Below are 16,632 nucleotides of genomic sequence, written 5' to 3' on the forward strand. Positions count from 1 at the left end.
CACACTCGCAGTCAATCTCACACTCGCAGTCAATCTCACACTCGCAGTCAATCTCACACTCGCAGTCAATCTCACACTCGCAGTCAATCTCACACTCGCAGTCAATCTCACACTCGCAGTCAACCTCACACTCGCAGTCAATCTCACACTCGCAGTCAATCTCACACTCGCAGTCAATCTCACACTCGCAGTCAATCTCACACTCGCAGTCAATCTCACACTCGCAGTCAATCTCACACTCGCAGTCAATCTCACACTCACAGTCAATCTCACACACACTCGCAGAATCAATCTCTCACACACTCGCAATCTCACACACACTTGCAGTCAATCTCACACACACTCGCAGAATCAATCTCACACACACTCGCAGTCAATCTCACACACACTCGCAGTCAATCTCACACACACTCGCAGTCAATCTCACACACACTCGCAGTCAATCTCACACTCGCAGTCAATCTCGCACCATCACACACACACACTGACACTCTCCATGCCTCCCACACAGGAGACGGATCTCGCTCGCTGACAAAATGAGTGGACGCAGGCGGTAGTGATTAGCGGTTTCTATTAATTAAGTTCACACAACACTTCCCTGTTCTCTTGTGCCCTCGCCAGTCCGAGAGACAACATCATTTCGGCACAAGACAAACAGATGTAAACAATTCAGAAAGCAAGGCAAGTCCCATTCCCCTTCAGGCATCTTGCTCACTGCCCGTTATGATTCCAGCATCAGTCCGTTTTAAATAATGTTACTTTCAATATCGCAGAGTAAAACAGAGAACATTAATTACAATATATATATATATATTAATCATACCTCGGCACTTTGTGACCGAGGTGAAGTTAATTCCAGTTTTAGTCCCTCTTGCCTTCTCAGTGCGCAAGCATTAGTTCAGCTCGAGTGTTGGTCCACACCAGGGTCGGTGGGGGGGGGATGTGCAGCTTTTAGTTGAAGCAGTAAAGGATGCGGGCGGCCGGGGTGGGTGAGTCTATGGGACGGGGTGGGGGTATTGAGTAGAGGAGCTACTGCGTTTGCGGTTTCCCGTTGAAGTGCTGTCACAGAGAGGGAGAGGGGTGCCACCCTGACAGACACCGTGAGGGAGGGAATGGGGCAGAGGGTGCGCTCCCCCCCCCCTCACCCGCCGTGGCGAGCAGGTTCAGTTAGTGGCCCAGGGTGCGCCTCTCAGCCCGTGGGTTGGGGGGGGGGGGGGGGGGGGGGGGGGGGGGGAGAAGGATGCCCTGTGCCAGCTCGGCACCAACTCCCCCCTCTTCCCTTGCTCGCCGCTGACGACCCACAACCCCTCCCTTTGAGTCGAGGCCACCGAGCGCTGGGGCAGAACGATATAGCGAAGACGAACGGGGCGGAGGAAGGTGACGGAGGAATGTCACACACAGAGGGAAAGAGAGGGAGGGAGGAGGGACAGGGAGAGAGAGAGAGGTAGAGAGAGATAGACGTAGAGAGATGAAGGCAGAGAGGGAGGTACAGGAACAGCGACATGGGCGGGAAGGCAGATTGGCTGGGGAGGCACCTCCTGTCTTTGAAACATTAGGTGCACTGAGGTGGGGAGGTTGGGAGGAATACGAACAACTGGATTTGTGAGCGAGCCCCGGGGTGGGGGGGGAGGGGGTGTTGCTGGCCTACGGGTTGGGGTGGGTGGATGGCACACTGAAGTTCATGCCATCCCCCCTTTTGGGATGAGGGGAAGGGAACCGGTGCACCCATCTCTGGGTCCGCGATAAATACGAGCAAACTGGGGAGATGGAGAGGGGCTCCGCAGCCACCTGCCCCCACCACTGTCTTCTCACACCCACTCATCTCAATGGAGCTGGGGCGAGGGGGCCGTTCCGTCAGCTCCGTGCCCCCTCTCGCACATTGCCCCTCCGTGGCACAACCGTTAACGGAGAAAAAAAACACGCTCTGCTTTCCACTGTAGCTGAGGGGCTGGCAAGGGGAAGAGGGGTGGGGGGGGGGGGGCGATGGTTTGAGCGTCTTCTCTTTGCACCCACCCCTCCCACTGTCACCGAGAAGTCCATTTGCAGAGGGGGTAACGAGTGCGGCGGACGTGTCTCCTCCTTTCTCAGAAGTATCCGTCCTTCAGGATGGTGCTGCTGCTATTGGGCTCGGCGGGGGTGCTGCCAGGCGTGGCCGAGCCATCCTTTGCCCCATTCTCCTTCTTGGCGCCCTTGCGGTGCTGGGTTTTGATCAAGCGGTGCTCCCGCTCCCGCTCTTTGGCCTCCCGCCGCGCCCGTTCCTTGTCGGCATGTGCCCGCTCCTTCGCGGCGCGCGCCCGCTCCTTCACGGCGCGCGCCTGCTCCTTTTCGGCGCGCGCCCGCTCCTTCACGGCACGTGCCCGCTCCTTCTCCCGCTCCTTGTCACTCTTCATCTCCTCCCGCCCGGACTCACCAAACGTGGCCACGCTGGAGGTGGGCGAGGGCAGCGAGGGCCTCAGGCCCTCCGACACCACGGGCCCGGGCTGGGGCAGGGGCAGGGGCCGGCACAGGGCGGGCGAGGAGACGGCCGGGCCGGTGGGTGGCGGCGCTGCCACCATCGACCCCAGCACCAGGCTGCTGACCGAGTGGGTGGGCGAGGGGGCCCGGAATAGCCGCTGGTGCAGCTGGCGGTCCTCACGGCCGCCCCTCCGCAGGCTGGCCAGGCTGGCGGTCAGGCTGAGCAGGCTGGGGCTGCTGGACAGCGGTGGATTCAGGCGGCTCAGCTCCTCACCGATAGCCCGGGCGCCGTACAGTCGCCGCGAGGGCCGGTGCTGCAGCTCCCCGCGGTTTTCTGTCCAGCGACGCCGCTGTCTCTGGTTCTCACGCTCGATCAGCGCTTCTGTCACCTTCAGCGATGTCACCTGGGTCAGGGGGAGGCCGGCGGGGGAAGCATCAAGAGAGAGAGGCAGCAGTTAGGTGGTTGAACCCAGTGGGCCTGTGTACCCCCACCCCCCCACCCCAGCCAGCACACGGCACTCTCCCCTCCTCGCTGCCCAGCACAGCCCTCACATCGCCCCACATCCCGCCAATCTCCACATTGCCGAGGCCCATTGCCACAGTCAGCACCCCATCACCAACTACCTGAATGGCACAGACCGCCGGCTCGGTGAGTGACGGAATCAGGATCGGGCTCGGTGAGCGACGGGATCGGGCTGGGTGAGCGACGGGATCGGGCTGGGTGAGCGACGGGATCGGGCTGGGTGAGCGAAGGGATCGGGCTCGGTGAGCGACGGGATCGGGCTCGGTGAGCGACGGGATCGGGCTCGGTGAGTGACGGAATCAGGATCGGGCTCGGTGAGCGACGGGATCGGGCTCGGTGAGCGACGGGATCGGGCTGGGTGAGCGACGGGATCGGGCTCGGTGAGCGAAGGGATCGGGCTCGGTGAGCGACGGGATCGGGCTCGGTGAGCGACGGGATCGGGCTCGGTGAGCGACGGGATCGGGCTCGGTGAGCGACGGCATCGGGCTCGGTGAGCGACGGGATCGGGCTCGGTGAGCGACGGGATCGGGCTCGGTGAGCGACGGCATCGGGCTCGGTGAGCGACGGGATCGGGCTCGGTGAGCGACGGGATCGGGCTCGGTGAGCGACGGGATCGGGCTCGGTGAGCGACGGGATCGGGCTCGGTGAGCGACGGGATCGGGCTCGGTGAGCGACGGGATCGGGCTCGGTGAGCGACGGGATCGGGCTCGGTGAGCGACGGGATCGGGCTCGGTGAGCGACGGGATCGGGCTCGGTGAGCGACGGGATCGGGCTCGGTGAGCGACGGGCTCGGGCTCGGTGAGCGACGGGCTCGGGCTCGGTGAGCGACGGGCTCGGGCTCGGTGAGCGACGGGCTCGGGCTCGGTGAGCGACGGGATCGGGCTCGGTGAGCGACGGGATCGGGCTCGGTGAGCGACGGGATCGGGCTCGGTGAGCGACGGGATCGGGCTCGGTGAGCGACGGGATCGGGCTCGGTGAGCGACGGGATCGGGCTCGGTGAGCGACGGGATCGGGCTCGGTGAGCGACGGGATCGGGCTCGGTGAGCGACGGGATCGGGCTCGGTGAGCGACGGGATCGGGCTCGGTGAGCGACGGGATCGGGCTCGGTGAGCGACGGGATCGGGCTCGGTGAGCGCGGCATCGGGCTCGGTGAGCGACGGCATCGGGCTCGGTGAGCGACGGGATCGGGCTCGGTGAGCGACGGGATCGGGCTCGGTGAGCGACGGGATCGGGCTGGGTGAGCGACGGGATCGGGCTCGGTGAGCGAAGGGATCGGGCTCGGTGAGCGACGGGATCGGGCTCGGTGAGCGACGGGATCGGGCTCGGTGAGCGACGGGATCGGGCTCGGTGAGCGACGGGATCGGGCTCGGTGAGCGACGGGATCGGGCTCGGTGAGCGACGGGATCGGGCTCGGTGAGCGACGGGATCGGGCTCGGTGAGCGACGGGATCGGGCTCGGTGAGCGACGGGATCGGGCTCGGTGAGCGACGGGATCGGGCTCGGTGAGCGACGGGATCGGGCTCGGTGAGCGACGGGATCGGGATCGGTGAGCGACGGGATCGGGCTCGGTGAGCGACGGGACCGGGCTCGGTGAGCGACGGGACCGGGCTCGGTGAGAGACGGGATCGGGCTCGGTGAGCGACGGCTGGATCGGGCTCGGTGAGCGACGGGATCGGGCTCGGTGAGCGACGGGATCGGGCTCGGTGAGCGACGGGATCGGGCTCGGTGAGCGACGGGATCGGGCTCGGTGAGCGACGGGATCGGGCTCGGTGAGCGACGGGATCGGGCTCGGTGAGCGACGGGATCGGGCTCGGTGAGCGACGGGATCGGGCTCGGTGAGCGACGGGATCGGGCTCGGTGAGCGACGGGATCGGGCTCGGTGAGCGACGGGATCGGGCTCGGTGAGCGACGGGATCGGGCTCGGTGAGCGACGGGATCGGGCTCGGTGAGCGACGGGATCGGGCTCGGTGAGCGACGGGATCGGGCTCGGTGAGCGACGGGATCGGGCTCGGTGAGCGCGGCATCGGGCTCGGTGAGCGACGGCATCGGGCTCGGTGAGCGACGGCATCGGGCTCGGTGAGCGACGGGATCGGGATCGGGCTCGGTGAGCGACGGGATCGGGCTCGGTGAGCGACGGGATCGGGATCGGGCTCGGTGAGCGACGGGATCGGGCTCGGTGAGCGACGGGATCGGGCTCGGTGAGCGATGGGGTCGGGCTCGGTGAGTGACGGGATCGGGCTCGGTGAGAGACGGGATCGGGCTCGGTGAGCGACGGGATCGGGCTCGGTGAGCGACGGGATCGGGCTCGGTGAGCGACGGGATCGGGCTCGGTGAGCGACGGGATCGGGCTCGGTGAGCGACGGGATCGGGCTCGGTGAGCGACGGGATCGGGCTCGGTGAGCGACGGGATCGGGCTCGGTGAGCGACGGGATCGGGCTCGGTGAGCGACGGGATCGGGATCGGTGAGCGACCTGATCGGGATCGGTGAGCGACGGGATCGGGCTCGGTGAGCGACGGGATCGGGATCGGTGAGCGACGGGATCGGGCTCGGTGAGCGACGGGATCGGGCTCGGTGAGCGACGGGATCGGGCTCGGTGAGCGACGGGATCGGGCTCGGTGAGCGACGGGCTCGGGCTCGGTGAGCGACGGGATCGCGCTCGGTGAGCGACGGGATTGGGATCGGTGGGTGATGGGATTGGACACGGGCTTGGTGAATGCTGGAACTGCCCTGGGGCCTGAATGGCCTCTTCCTGTCCCAATCAGTTGAACCCTCAGCAGTGGTGGCGCCTTTCCCATTTCCAACTCTTTCCCTCGCTCCCTCCCCCCACGCCCCCACTATCACCCTGTCTCAGGAATACCGCCCATCCCAGGGGGGTATAATTACATCCGTGTCCTGCCCAGCCCTCGCCCAGAGTTGGATCAGTGTTCCTCCACCAGATATCTTACCTCCTGCACGAGGAAGTCTTCCTGAAGGTACTGGGCAGGGATACTGCGCAGTTTCTCCATGGTCTCATACATCCCCTGGCAGTCGCGCAGCTTGTCCGTGCTGCCCAACGTGTATCGCAGCAACACCAGGCCCACCTTGAATATCACCTTCACCCCTGCAAAGACAAGCAGAGTGGGCTGGTCAGCACAGAACAAGGTCCCATCTCGTGGGGAAGAGGGACAGGTACCAGGACTGGAGAAGACACAGAGAGAGGGAGAGCGCGCATGTATGTGTGTGTGTGTGGAAAAGAGAAACACACAGTGCGTGTGAATATAAGAGAGAGACAGAGAGAGAGACACGTGTGTGACAGCGAGACACCCGTGTATAAGAGCGAGACACATGTGCATGAGCGAGACACTTGTGCATGAGAGAGACACATGTATTAGCGAGAGAGAGAGACACTGCGCACAAGAGAGCGACAAGTGTGTAAGAGTCACTGTTCGTGTAAGAGAGAAACACTGTGCGTATAAGAGATACTGTGCGTATAACAGAGACATTGCGTACAAGAGACTGTGCGTATAAGAGAGACACTGTGCGTATAAGAGAGACACTGCGTATAAGACACTGTGTATAAGAGAGAGACACTGCGTATAAGAGAGAGACACTGAGTATAAGAGATAGACACTGTGCGTATTACAGAGATACTGTGCGTATAACAGAGACATTGCGTACAAGAGACTGTGCGTATAAGAGAGACACTGTGCGTATAAGAGACACTGCGTATAAGAAACTGCAAATAAGAGAGAGAGACTGCGTATAAGAGATAGACACTGTGTGTATAAGAGATAGACACTGTGTGTATAAGAGATAGACACTGTTTATGAGAGAGAGATACTGTGCGTATGAGAGACACTGTGTATAAGAGAGAGGCTGTGCGTATGAGAGAGACACTGTGCGTATAAGAGAGACACTGTGCGTATAAGAGAGAGATACTGTGCGTATGAGAGAGACACTGTGTATAAGTGAGAGACACTGTGTATAAGAGAGACACTGTGCGTATAAGAGAGACACTGTGCGTATAAGAGACACTGCGTATAAGAAACTGCAAATAAGAGAGAGAGACTGCGTATAAGAGATAGACACTGCGTATAAGAGATAGACACTGTGTGTATAAGAGATAGACACTGTGTGTATAAGAGATAGACACTGTGTGTATAAGAGATAGACACTGTTTATGAGAGACACTGTGTATAAGAGAGAGGCTGTGCGTATGAGAGAGACACTGTGCGTATAAGAGAGACACTGTGCGTATAAGAGAGAGATACTGTGCGTATGAGAGAGAGAAACTGTGCGTATGAGAGAGACACTGTGTATAAGTGAGAGACACTGTGTATAAGAGAGACACTGTGCGTATAAGGTAGACACTGTGCGTATAAGAGAGAGATACTGTGTGTATAAGAGATAGACACTGTGTGTATAAGAGATAGACACTGTGTGTATAAGAGATAGACACTGTTTATGAGAGAGAGATACTGTGCGTATGAGAGACACTGTGTATAAGAGAGAGGCTGTGCGTATGAGAGAGACACTGTGCGTATAAAAGAGACACTGTGCGTATAAGAGAGAGATACTGTGCGTATGAGAGAGACACTGTGTATAAGTGAGAGACACTGTGTATAAGAGAGACACTGTGCGTATAAGAGAGACACTGTGCGTATAAGAAACTGCAAATAAGAGAGAGAGACTGCGTATAAGAGATAGACACTGCGTATAAGAGATAGACACTGTGTGTATAAGAGATAGACACTGTGTGTATAAGAGATAGACACTGTGTGTATAAGAGATAGACACTGTTTATGAGAGAGAGATACTGTGCGTATGAGAGACACTGTGTATAAGAGAGAGGCTGTGCGTATGAGAGAGACACTGTGCGTATAAGAGAGACACTGTGCGTATGAGAGAGAGATACTGTGCGTATGAGAGAGACACTGTGTATAAGTGAGAGACACTGTGTATAAGAGAGACACTGTGCGTATAAGGTAGACACTGTGCGTATAAGAGAGAGATACTGTGCGTATAAGAGAGAGATACTGTGCGTATGAGAGAGACACTGTGCGTATGAGAGAGACACTGTGTATAAGAGAGAGACACTGTGTATAAGAGAGAGACACTGTGTGTTTAAGAGAGAGATACTGTGCGTATGAGAGAGACACAGTGCGTAAAAGAGAGACACTGTGCGTATAAGAGAGACACTGTGTGTATAAGAGAAAGATACTGTGCGTATGAGAGACACTGTGTATAAGAGAGAGGCTGTACGTATGAGAGAGACACTGTGCGTATAAGAGAGACACTGTGCGTATAAGAGAGAGATACTGTGCGTATGAGAGAGAGAAACTGTGCGTATGAGAGAGACACTGTGTATAAGAGAGACACTGTGCGTATAAGGTAGACACTGTGCGTATAAGAGAGAGATACTGTGCGTATAAGAGAGAGATACTGTGCGTATGAGAGAGAGACACTGTGTATAAGAGAGAGACACTGTGTATAAGAGAGAGACACTGTGTATAAGAGAGAGACACTGTGTATAAGAGAGAGACACTGTGTATAAGAGAGAGACACTGTGTGTTTAAGAGAGAGATACTGTGCGTATGAGAGAGACACAGTGCGTAAAAGAGAGACACTGTGCGTATAAGAGAGACACTGTGTGTATAAGAGAGACACTGTGTGTATAAGAGAAAGATACTGTGCGTATGAGAGAGAGAAACTGTGCGTATGAGAGAGACACTGTGCGTATGAGACACTGTGTATAAGAGAGAGACACTGTGTATAAGAGGGAGACACTGTACGTATAAGAGAGAGATACTGCGTGTATAAGAGAGAGACACTGTGCGTATAAGAGAGACACTGCGTATGAGAGAGACACTGTGTATAAGAGAGAGACACTATGTATAAGAGAGAGACACTGTGCGTATGAGACACTGTGTATAAGAGAGAGATACTGTGCGTATGAGAGAGACACTGTGCGTATAAGAGAGAGATACTGTGCGTATGAGAGAGACACTGTGCGTATAAGAGAGAGACACTGTGCGTATAAGAGAGACACTGTGCGTATGAGACACTGTGTATAAGAGCGACACTGTGTATAAGAGCGACACTGTGTATAAGAGCGACACTGTGTATAAGAGCGACACTGTGTATAAGAGCGACACTGTGTATAAGAGCGACACTGTGTATAAGAGAGACACTGCGTATAAGAGAGACACTGCGTATAAGAGAGACACTGCGTATAAGAGAGACACTGCGTATAAGAGAGACACTGCGTATAAGAGAGACACTGCGTATAAGAGAGACACTGTGTATAAGAGAGACACTGTGTATAAGAGAGACACTGCGTATAAGAGAGACACTGCGTATAAGAGAGACACTGCGTATAAGAGAGACACTGCGTATAAGAGAGACACTGCGTATAAGAGAGACACTGTGTATAAGAGAGACACTGTGTATAAGAGACATTGTGTATAAGAGAGACACTGCGTATAAGAGAGACACTGCGTATAAGAGAGACACTGTGAATAAGAGAGACACTGTGAATAAGAGAGACACTGTGAATAAGAGAGACACTGTGTATAAGAGAGACACTGCGTATAAGAGAGACACTGCGTATAAGAAACTCTATAAGAGACACTGTGTATAAGAGAGAGATACTGCGTATAAGAGATAGACACTGCGTATAAGAGAGAGACACTGTGCGCATAAGAGACACTATGTATAAGATAGAGACACTGTGGTTATAAGAGAGAGAGACACTGGGCGTATAAGAGAGAGACACTGCGTATAAGAGAGAGACACTGTTTATAAGAGAGAGACACTGTGCGTATAAGAGAGAGACATTGTGCGTATAAGAGAGACACACTGTGCGTATAAGGGAGAGACACTGTGCGCATAATAGAGACACTGCGTATGAGAGAGACACTGCGTATGAGAGAGACACTGGGTATAAGAGAGACACTGGGTATAAGAGAGACACTGGGTATAAGAGAGACACACGTATAAGAGAGACACACGTATAAGAGAGACACTGCGTATAAGAGAGACACTGCGTATAAGAGAGACACTGCGTATAAGAGAGACACTGCGAATAAGAGAGACACTGTGTATAACAGAGACACTGTGTATAAGAGAGACACTGCGTATAAGAAACTCTATAAGAGACACTGTGTATAAGAGAGAGACACTGCGTATAAGAGATAGACACTGTGCGTATAAGAGACACTGTGTGTATAAGAGAGAGACACTGTGGTTATAAGAGAGAGAGACACTGGGCGTATAAGAGAGAGACACTGCGTATAAGAGATAGACAGTGTGTATAAGAGAGAGACACTGTGTTTATAAGAGAGAGACACTGTGCGTATAAGAGAGAGACATTGTGCGTATAAGAGAGACACACTGTGCGTATAAGGGAGAGACACTGTGCGCATAAGAGAGACACTGCGTATAAGAGAGACACTGCGTATGAGAGAGACACTGCGTATAAGAGAGAGATACTGTGCGTATGAGAGAGAGACACTGTGCGTATAAGAGACACTGTGCGTATAAGAGAGACACTGTGCGTATGAGACACTGTATATAAGAGAGAGACACTGTGTATGAGAGAGACACTGCGTATAAGAGAGACACTGTGCATATAAGAGATAGACACTGTGCGTATAAGAGAGAGACACTGTGCGTATAAGAGAGAGACACTGTGCGTATAAGAGAGAGAGTGTGTATAAGAGAGAGACACTGCGTGTATAAGAGAGAGACACTGCGTGTATGAGAGAGATACTGTGCGTATAATGGAGAGACACTGTGCGTATAAGAGAGAGACTGTGTGTATGAGAGACACTGCGTATAAGAGAGACACTGTGTATAAGAGGCTGTGCGTATAAGAGAGTGACACTGTGCGTATAAGGGAAAGACACTGCGTACAAGAGAGAGACACTGTGCGTATAAGAAAGAGACACTGTGTGTATAAGAGAGAGATACTGTGCGTATGAGACACTGTGCGTAAAAGAGAGAGACATTGTGCATATAAGAAAGACACTGTGCGTATAAGAGAGAGACACTGTGCGTATAAGAAAGAGACACTGTGCGTATAAGAGAGAGACACTGTGCGTATAAGAGAGACACTGTGCGTATAAGAGAGACACTGTGCGTATAAGAGAGAGACACTGTGCGTATAAGATAGAGACACTGTGTGTATAAGAGAGAGACACTGGGCGTATAAATGAGAGACACTGTGTGTATAAGAGAGAGACACTGTGCGTATAAGAGAGAGACACTGTGCGTATAAGAGAGACACTGTGCGTATAAGAGAGAGACACTGTGCGTATAAGAGAGAGACACTGTGCGTATAAGAGAGAGACACTGTGCGTATAAGAGAGACACTGTGCGTATAAGAGAGAGACGCTGTGCGTATAAGATAGAGACACTGTGTGTATAAGAGAGAGACACTGCGTGTATAAGAGAGAGACACTGGGCGTATAAATGAGAGACACTGTGTGTATAAGAGAGAGACACTATGCGTATGCAGCAAGTGCATCAAGATCTGGACAATATCCAGGCTCGGGCTGACATGTAACAAGTTACATTCACGCCACACAAGTGCCGGCAATGACCATCTCCTTCAAGAGAGGATCTAAGCATCGCCTTTTGACATTCAATGGCATTACTTTTGACATTCAATGGCATTACCATCGCTGAATCGCCCACATCAACATCCCTGGAGTTACCATTGGTCAGAAACTGAACTGGACTAGCCATATCTACAATGCAGAAGGATGCCATTCGGCAAATCGAGTCTGCACCTGCTCTTGGCAAGAGCACCATACTCAAGTCCACACCTCCACCCTATCCCACAACCCAGCGACCCCACCTAACCCAAGGGCAATTGGCCTGGCCAATCCACCTAACCTGCACATCTTTGGACTGTGAAACCGGAGCACCCGGAGGAAACCCACGCAGGCACGGGGAGAAATTGCAGACTCCACACAGACAGTGACCCAAGCCGGGAATCAAGCCTGGGACCCTGGAGCTGTGAAGCAACCGTGCTAACCACTGGGCTACCGTGCTGCACACGTGGCTACCAGGACAGGTCAAAGGCTAGGAATCCTACGGCGAGCAACTCACCTCCTGACAGCACCCCCCCCCCCCCCCCACCCGTCCACCATCTCCAACGCTCAAGTCAGGAGTGTAATGGGATACTCTCTCCGCTTACCTGGATGAGTGCAGCTCCAACAACACTCAAGAAGCTCAACATCATCCAGGACAAAGCAGCTGCTTGATTGCTCCCCGTTCCACAAGCATTCAAACCCTCCCCCGCCGACGCACAGCGGCAGCCGTGTGTACCATCTCCAAGATGCACTGCAGGAACTCACCAAGATTCCTTAGGCAACACCTTCCAAACCCACGACCACTAGAAGGACAAGAGCAGCAGATACCTGGGAACCCCACCACATGTAGGTCCCCCTCCAAGTCACTCACCACCCTGACTGGGAAATATATCGCCGTTCCTTCACTGTCACTGAGGCAACATCCTGGAATTCCCTCCCTAACAGCACATCGGGTGTACCTACACCTCAGGTTCAAGAAGGTAGCTCACCACCACCTTCTGAAGGGCAACTGGAGATGGGCAATAAATGCTGCCCGAACCTACAATGCTCACACCCTGTAAATGAATTGTTAAGAATGAGGGAGAAAGAGAGAGAGAGAGAGAATGAGTGAATGAGAGAGCGTGCGAACGTGAGAGAACGTGCGAGGGAACGTGCGAGGGAACGTGCGAGGGAACGAGCGAGGGAACGTGCGAGGGAACGTGCGAGAGAACGTGTGAGGGAACGAGTGAAAGAACGTGTGAGAGAACGTGTGCGAGAGAGCAAACATGTTGGTATATGCAAGAGACACGATGTGTGAGCATGTGGGAAAGGGTGTGAGACCAAGAGTGTGTGTGAATGTCTGAGTGCGAATGTGTGCGCGAGTGAGAACATACGGGTGCGTGAGAGTGTGTGTGTGCGTGAGTGAGAATATATGTGCATATAAGTGAGAATATGCGGGTGTGTGAGCAACAATATGTGCATTCGTGAGTGAGAATCTGTGCCTGCCATTGAGAATGAGTGCGCGCGAGTGAGAATATGTGCGTGCTTGAGTGAGAATGAGCGAGAATGTGTGCGCGCATGAGCGAGAATGAGCGCACGGGGGAGTGAGAATGTCTGTGTGCCTGAGTGAGAATGTGCGCGTGCGAGTGAGAATATGTGCGCGTGCGAGTGAGAATATGTGTGCGTGCGAGTGAGAATGTGCGCGCATGAGAATGTGCGCGCGAGTGAGAATATGTGCGCGCATGAGAGAATGTATGCGCGCGTGAGAATGTGCACGTGAGTGAGAATATGTGTGCTCGTGAGTGAGAATGCGTGCGCGAGTGAGAACATGCGGGTGCGTGAGTGTGTGTGTGTGCGTGAGCGAGAATGTGTGCGCGCGTGAGAATGCGCGTGAGTGAGAATATGTGTGCACGAGTGAGAATATGTGCGCGCGCGAGTGAGAATATGTGCGCGCGAGTAAGAATATGTGTGCGCGTGAGCGAGAATGTGTGCGCGCGTTAGCAAGAATGTGCGCGTGAGCGAGAATGTGTGTGCGCGTGAACGAGAATGTGCGCGCACGGGGAGTGAGAATGTGTGCGCGCGAGTGAGAATATGTGCATGAGAATGTGAGCGCGGGAGTGAGAATGTGTGCGCGTGTGTCAGTCAGTACAGGGATCCCCTGTGGCCGTTCCCCTTGGTAACAAGTATACCGCTTTGGATACTGTTGGGGGGGACGAGTTGCCAGGGTTAAGCCATGCGGTACAGGTCTCTGGCACAGAGTCTGTCCCTGTTGCTCAGAAGGGAAGGGGGGTGAGGAGTAGAGCATTAGTCATTGGATACTCCATAGTTAGGGGGATAGATAGGAGATTCTGTGGGAACGAGGGAGACTCACGGTTGGTGTGTTGCCTCCCAGGTGCCAGGGTGCGTGATGTCTCGGATCGTGTTTTCGGGATCCTTAAGGGGGAGGGGGAGCAGCCCCAAGTCGTGGTCCACATAGGTACCAACGACATAGGTAGGAAAAGGGATGGGGATGTAAGGCAGGAATTCAGGTAACCTGGTGTTGTAAGACTTCGTACGGAATTCAGGGAGCTAGGGTGGAAACTTAGATCTAGGACAAACAGAGTTATTATCTCTGGGTTGTTACCCGTGCCACGTGATAGCGAGACGAGGAGTAGGGAGAGAGAGAAGTTGAACATGTGGCTACAGGGATGGTGCAGGAGGGAGGGTTTCAGATTTCTGGATAATTGGGGCTCATTCTGGGGTGGGTGGGACCTCTACAAACGGGATGGTCTGCACCTGGACCAGAGGGGTACCAATATTCTGGGGGGGAAATTTGCTAATGCTCTTCGGGAGGGTTTAAACTAGTTCAGCAGGGGCTTGGGAACCTGAATTGTAGCTCCAGTATACAGGAGGTTGAGCGTAGTGAAGTCATGAGTAGGGTTTCAAAGTTGCAGGAGTGTACCGGCAGGCAGGAAGGGCATGAGAATGTGTGCGCGCGAGTGAGAATGTGTGGCGCCTGAGTGAGAATGTGTGCGTGCGTGAGAATGTGCGCGAGTGAGAATATGTGTGCGTGTGAGTGACAATATATGCGTGAGTGAGAATGCGTGCGCGAGTGAGAACATGCAGGTGCGTGAGTGTGTGTGTGTGCGCGTGAGCGAGAATGTGCGCGCACGTCAGAATGTGTGTGCGAGTGAGAATATGTGAGCGCGTGATTGAGAATGTGGGCACGTGAGCGAGAATGTGTGTGCGCGTGAGCGAGAATGTGTGCGCGCGCGGGAGCGAGAATGTGCGCGCGCGCGGGAGAATGTGTGCGCCAATGAGAATGTGTGTGCCTGAGTGAAAATATGTGTGCGTGCGAATGAGAATATGTGTGCGTGCGAATGAGAATATGTGTGCGTGCGAATGAGAATATGTGCTCGAGAATGAGAATATGTGCTCGCGAGTGAGAATGTGCGCGCATGAGAATGTGCGCGCATGAGAATGTGCACGCGAGTGAGAATATGTGCATGAGAATGTGTGCGCGCGAGTGAGAATGTGTGGCGCGCGAGTGAGAATGTGTGGCGCGCGAGTGAGAATGTGTGCGTGCGTGAGAATGTGCGCGTGAGTGAGAATATGTGTGCTTGTGAGTGACAATATATGCGTGAGTGAGAATGCATGCGCGAGTGAGAACATGCAGGTGCGCGAGTGTGTGTGTGTGCGTGAGCGAGTGTGCGCGCACGTCAGAATGTGTGTGCGAGTGAGAATATGTGAGCGCGTGATTGAGAATGTGGGAACGTGAGCGAGAATGTGTGCGTGCGCGGGAGCGAGAATGTGCGTGCGCGCGGGAGTGAGAATGTGCGCGCGCGCGGGAGCGAGAATATGTGCGCACGTGAGAATGTGTGCGCCTGGGTGAAAATATGTGTGCGTGCGAATGAGAATATGTGTGCGTGCGAATGAGAATATGTGCTCGCGAGTGAGAATGTGCGCGCATGAGAATGTGCGCGCATGAGAATGTGCGCGCATGAGAGTGTGCGCGCATGAGAATGTGCGCGCATGAGAATGTGCGCGCGAGTGAGAATGTGTGCGCGCGAGTGAGAATGTGTGCGCGCGAGTGAGAATGTGTGCGCGCGAGTGAGAATGTGTGGCGCGCGAGTGAGAATGTGTGGCGCGCGAGTGAGAATGTGTGGCGCGCGCGTGAGCATGTGCGCGTGAGTGAGAATTTGTGTGCGCGTGAGTGAGAATATATGCGCGAGTGAGAACAGGCGGGTGCCTGAGTGTGTGTGTGCGCGTGTGAGAATATGCTCGTGAGTGAGTGTGCGCGCGCATGAGCAAGAATGCGTGTGTGCGCGCGAGTGAGAATATGTGCACGCGAGTGAGAATATGTGCGTGCGAGTGAGAATATGTGCTCGCGAGTGAGAATGTGCGCGAGAATGTGTGCGCGTGAGTGAGAATGTGTGCGCGTGAGTATGTGTGCGCGTGAGTGAGAATGTGTGCGCGTGAGTGAGAATGTGTGCGCGTGAGTGAGAATGTGTGCGCGTGAGTGAGAATGTGTACGCGTGAGTGAGAATGTGTACGCGAGAGAGAATGTGTGTGCGAGAGAGAATGTGTGTGCGAGAGAGAATGTGTGCGTGAGAATGTGTGCGCGAGTGAGAATGCGTGTGTGCGTGAGTGAGAATATGTGTGCGCGCGAGTGAGAATGTGTGCGCGCGAGTGAGAATGTGTGCGCGTGAGAATGTGTGCGCGTGAGAATGTGTGCGCGTGAGAATGTGTGCGCGTGAGAATGTGTGCACGTGAGTGAGAATGTGTACGCGTGAGTGAGAATGTGTACGCGGAGAGAGAATGTGTGTGCGAGAGAGAATGTGTGCGTGAGAATGTCTGCGCGAGTGAGAATGTGTGTGTGCGTGAGTGAGAATATGTGCTTGCCTGATGTGTGCGCGCGAGTGAGAATATGTGCTCGCGAGTGAGAATGTGTGCGCGTGAGTGAGAATGTGCGCGCGTGAGTGAGAATGTGTGCGCGAGTGAGAATGTGTGCGCGAGTGAGAATTTGTGTGTGCGTGAGTGAGAATATGTGCTTGCCTGAGTGAGAATACGTGTGCGCGCGAGTGAGAATACGTGTTTGCATGAGTGAGAATGTGTGTGCGC

General features: G+C 54.6%; 1 protein-coding gene across 1 annotated transcript in view; it reads right to left on the bottom strand.

The window, feature by feature from the left end:
• Positions 1-554: 554 nt before the first annotated feature.
• The window catches only part of LOC140395981 (TBC1 domain family member 10B-like), an 89,712-nt gene continuing 73,634 nt past the window's right edge, over positions 555-16,632 (bottom strand). Inside the window, exons 8-9 of the mRNA XM_072484012.1 lie at positions 5,923-6,077; positions 555-2,858 (exon numbers count right to left, since the gene is read on the bottom strand). Of these exons, the coding sequence (XP_072340113.1) occupies positions 2,085-2,858; positions 5,923-6,077 (929 nt within the window). The 3' untranslated portion in view covers positions 555-2,084. The remainder of the gene's footprint in view (positions 2,859-5,922; positions 6,078-16,632) is intronic.

Source organism: Scyliorhinus torazame, chromosome 19, assembly GCF_047496885.1.
Source record: "Scyliorhinus torazame isolate Kashiwa2021f chromosome 19, sScyTor2.1, whole genome shotgun sequence".
Taxonomy (NCBI): Eukaryota; Metazoa; Chordata; class Chondrichthyes; order Carcharhiniformes; family Scyliorhinidae; genus Scyliorhinus; species Scyliorhinus torazame.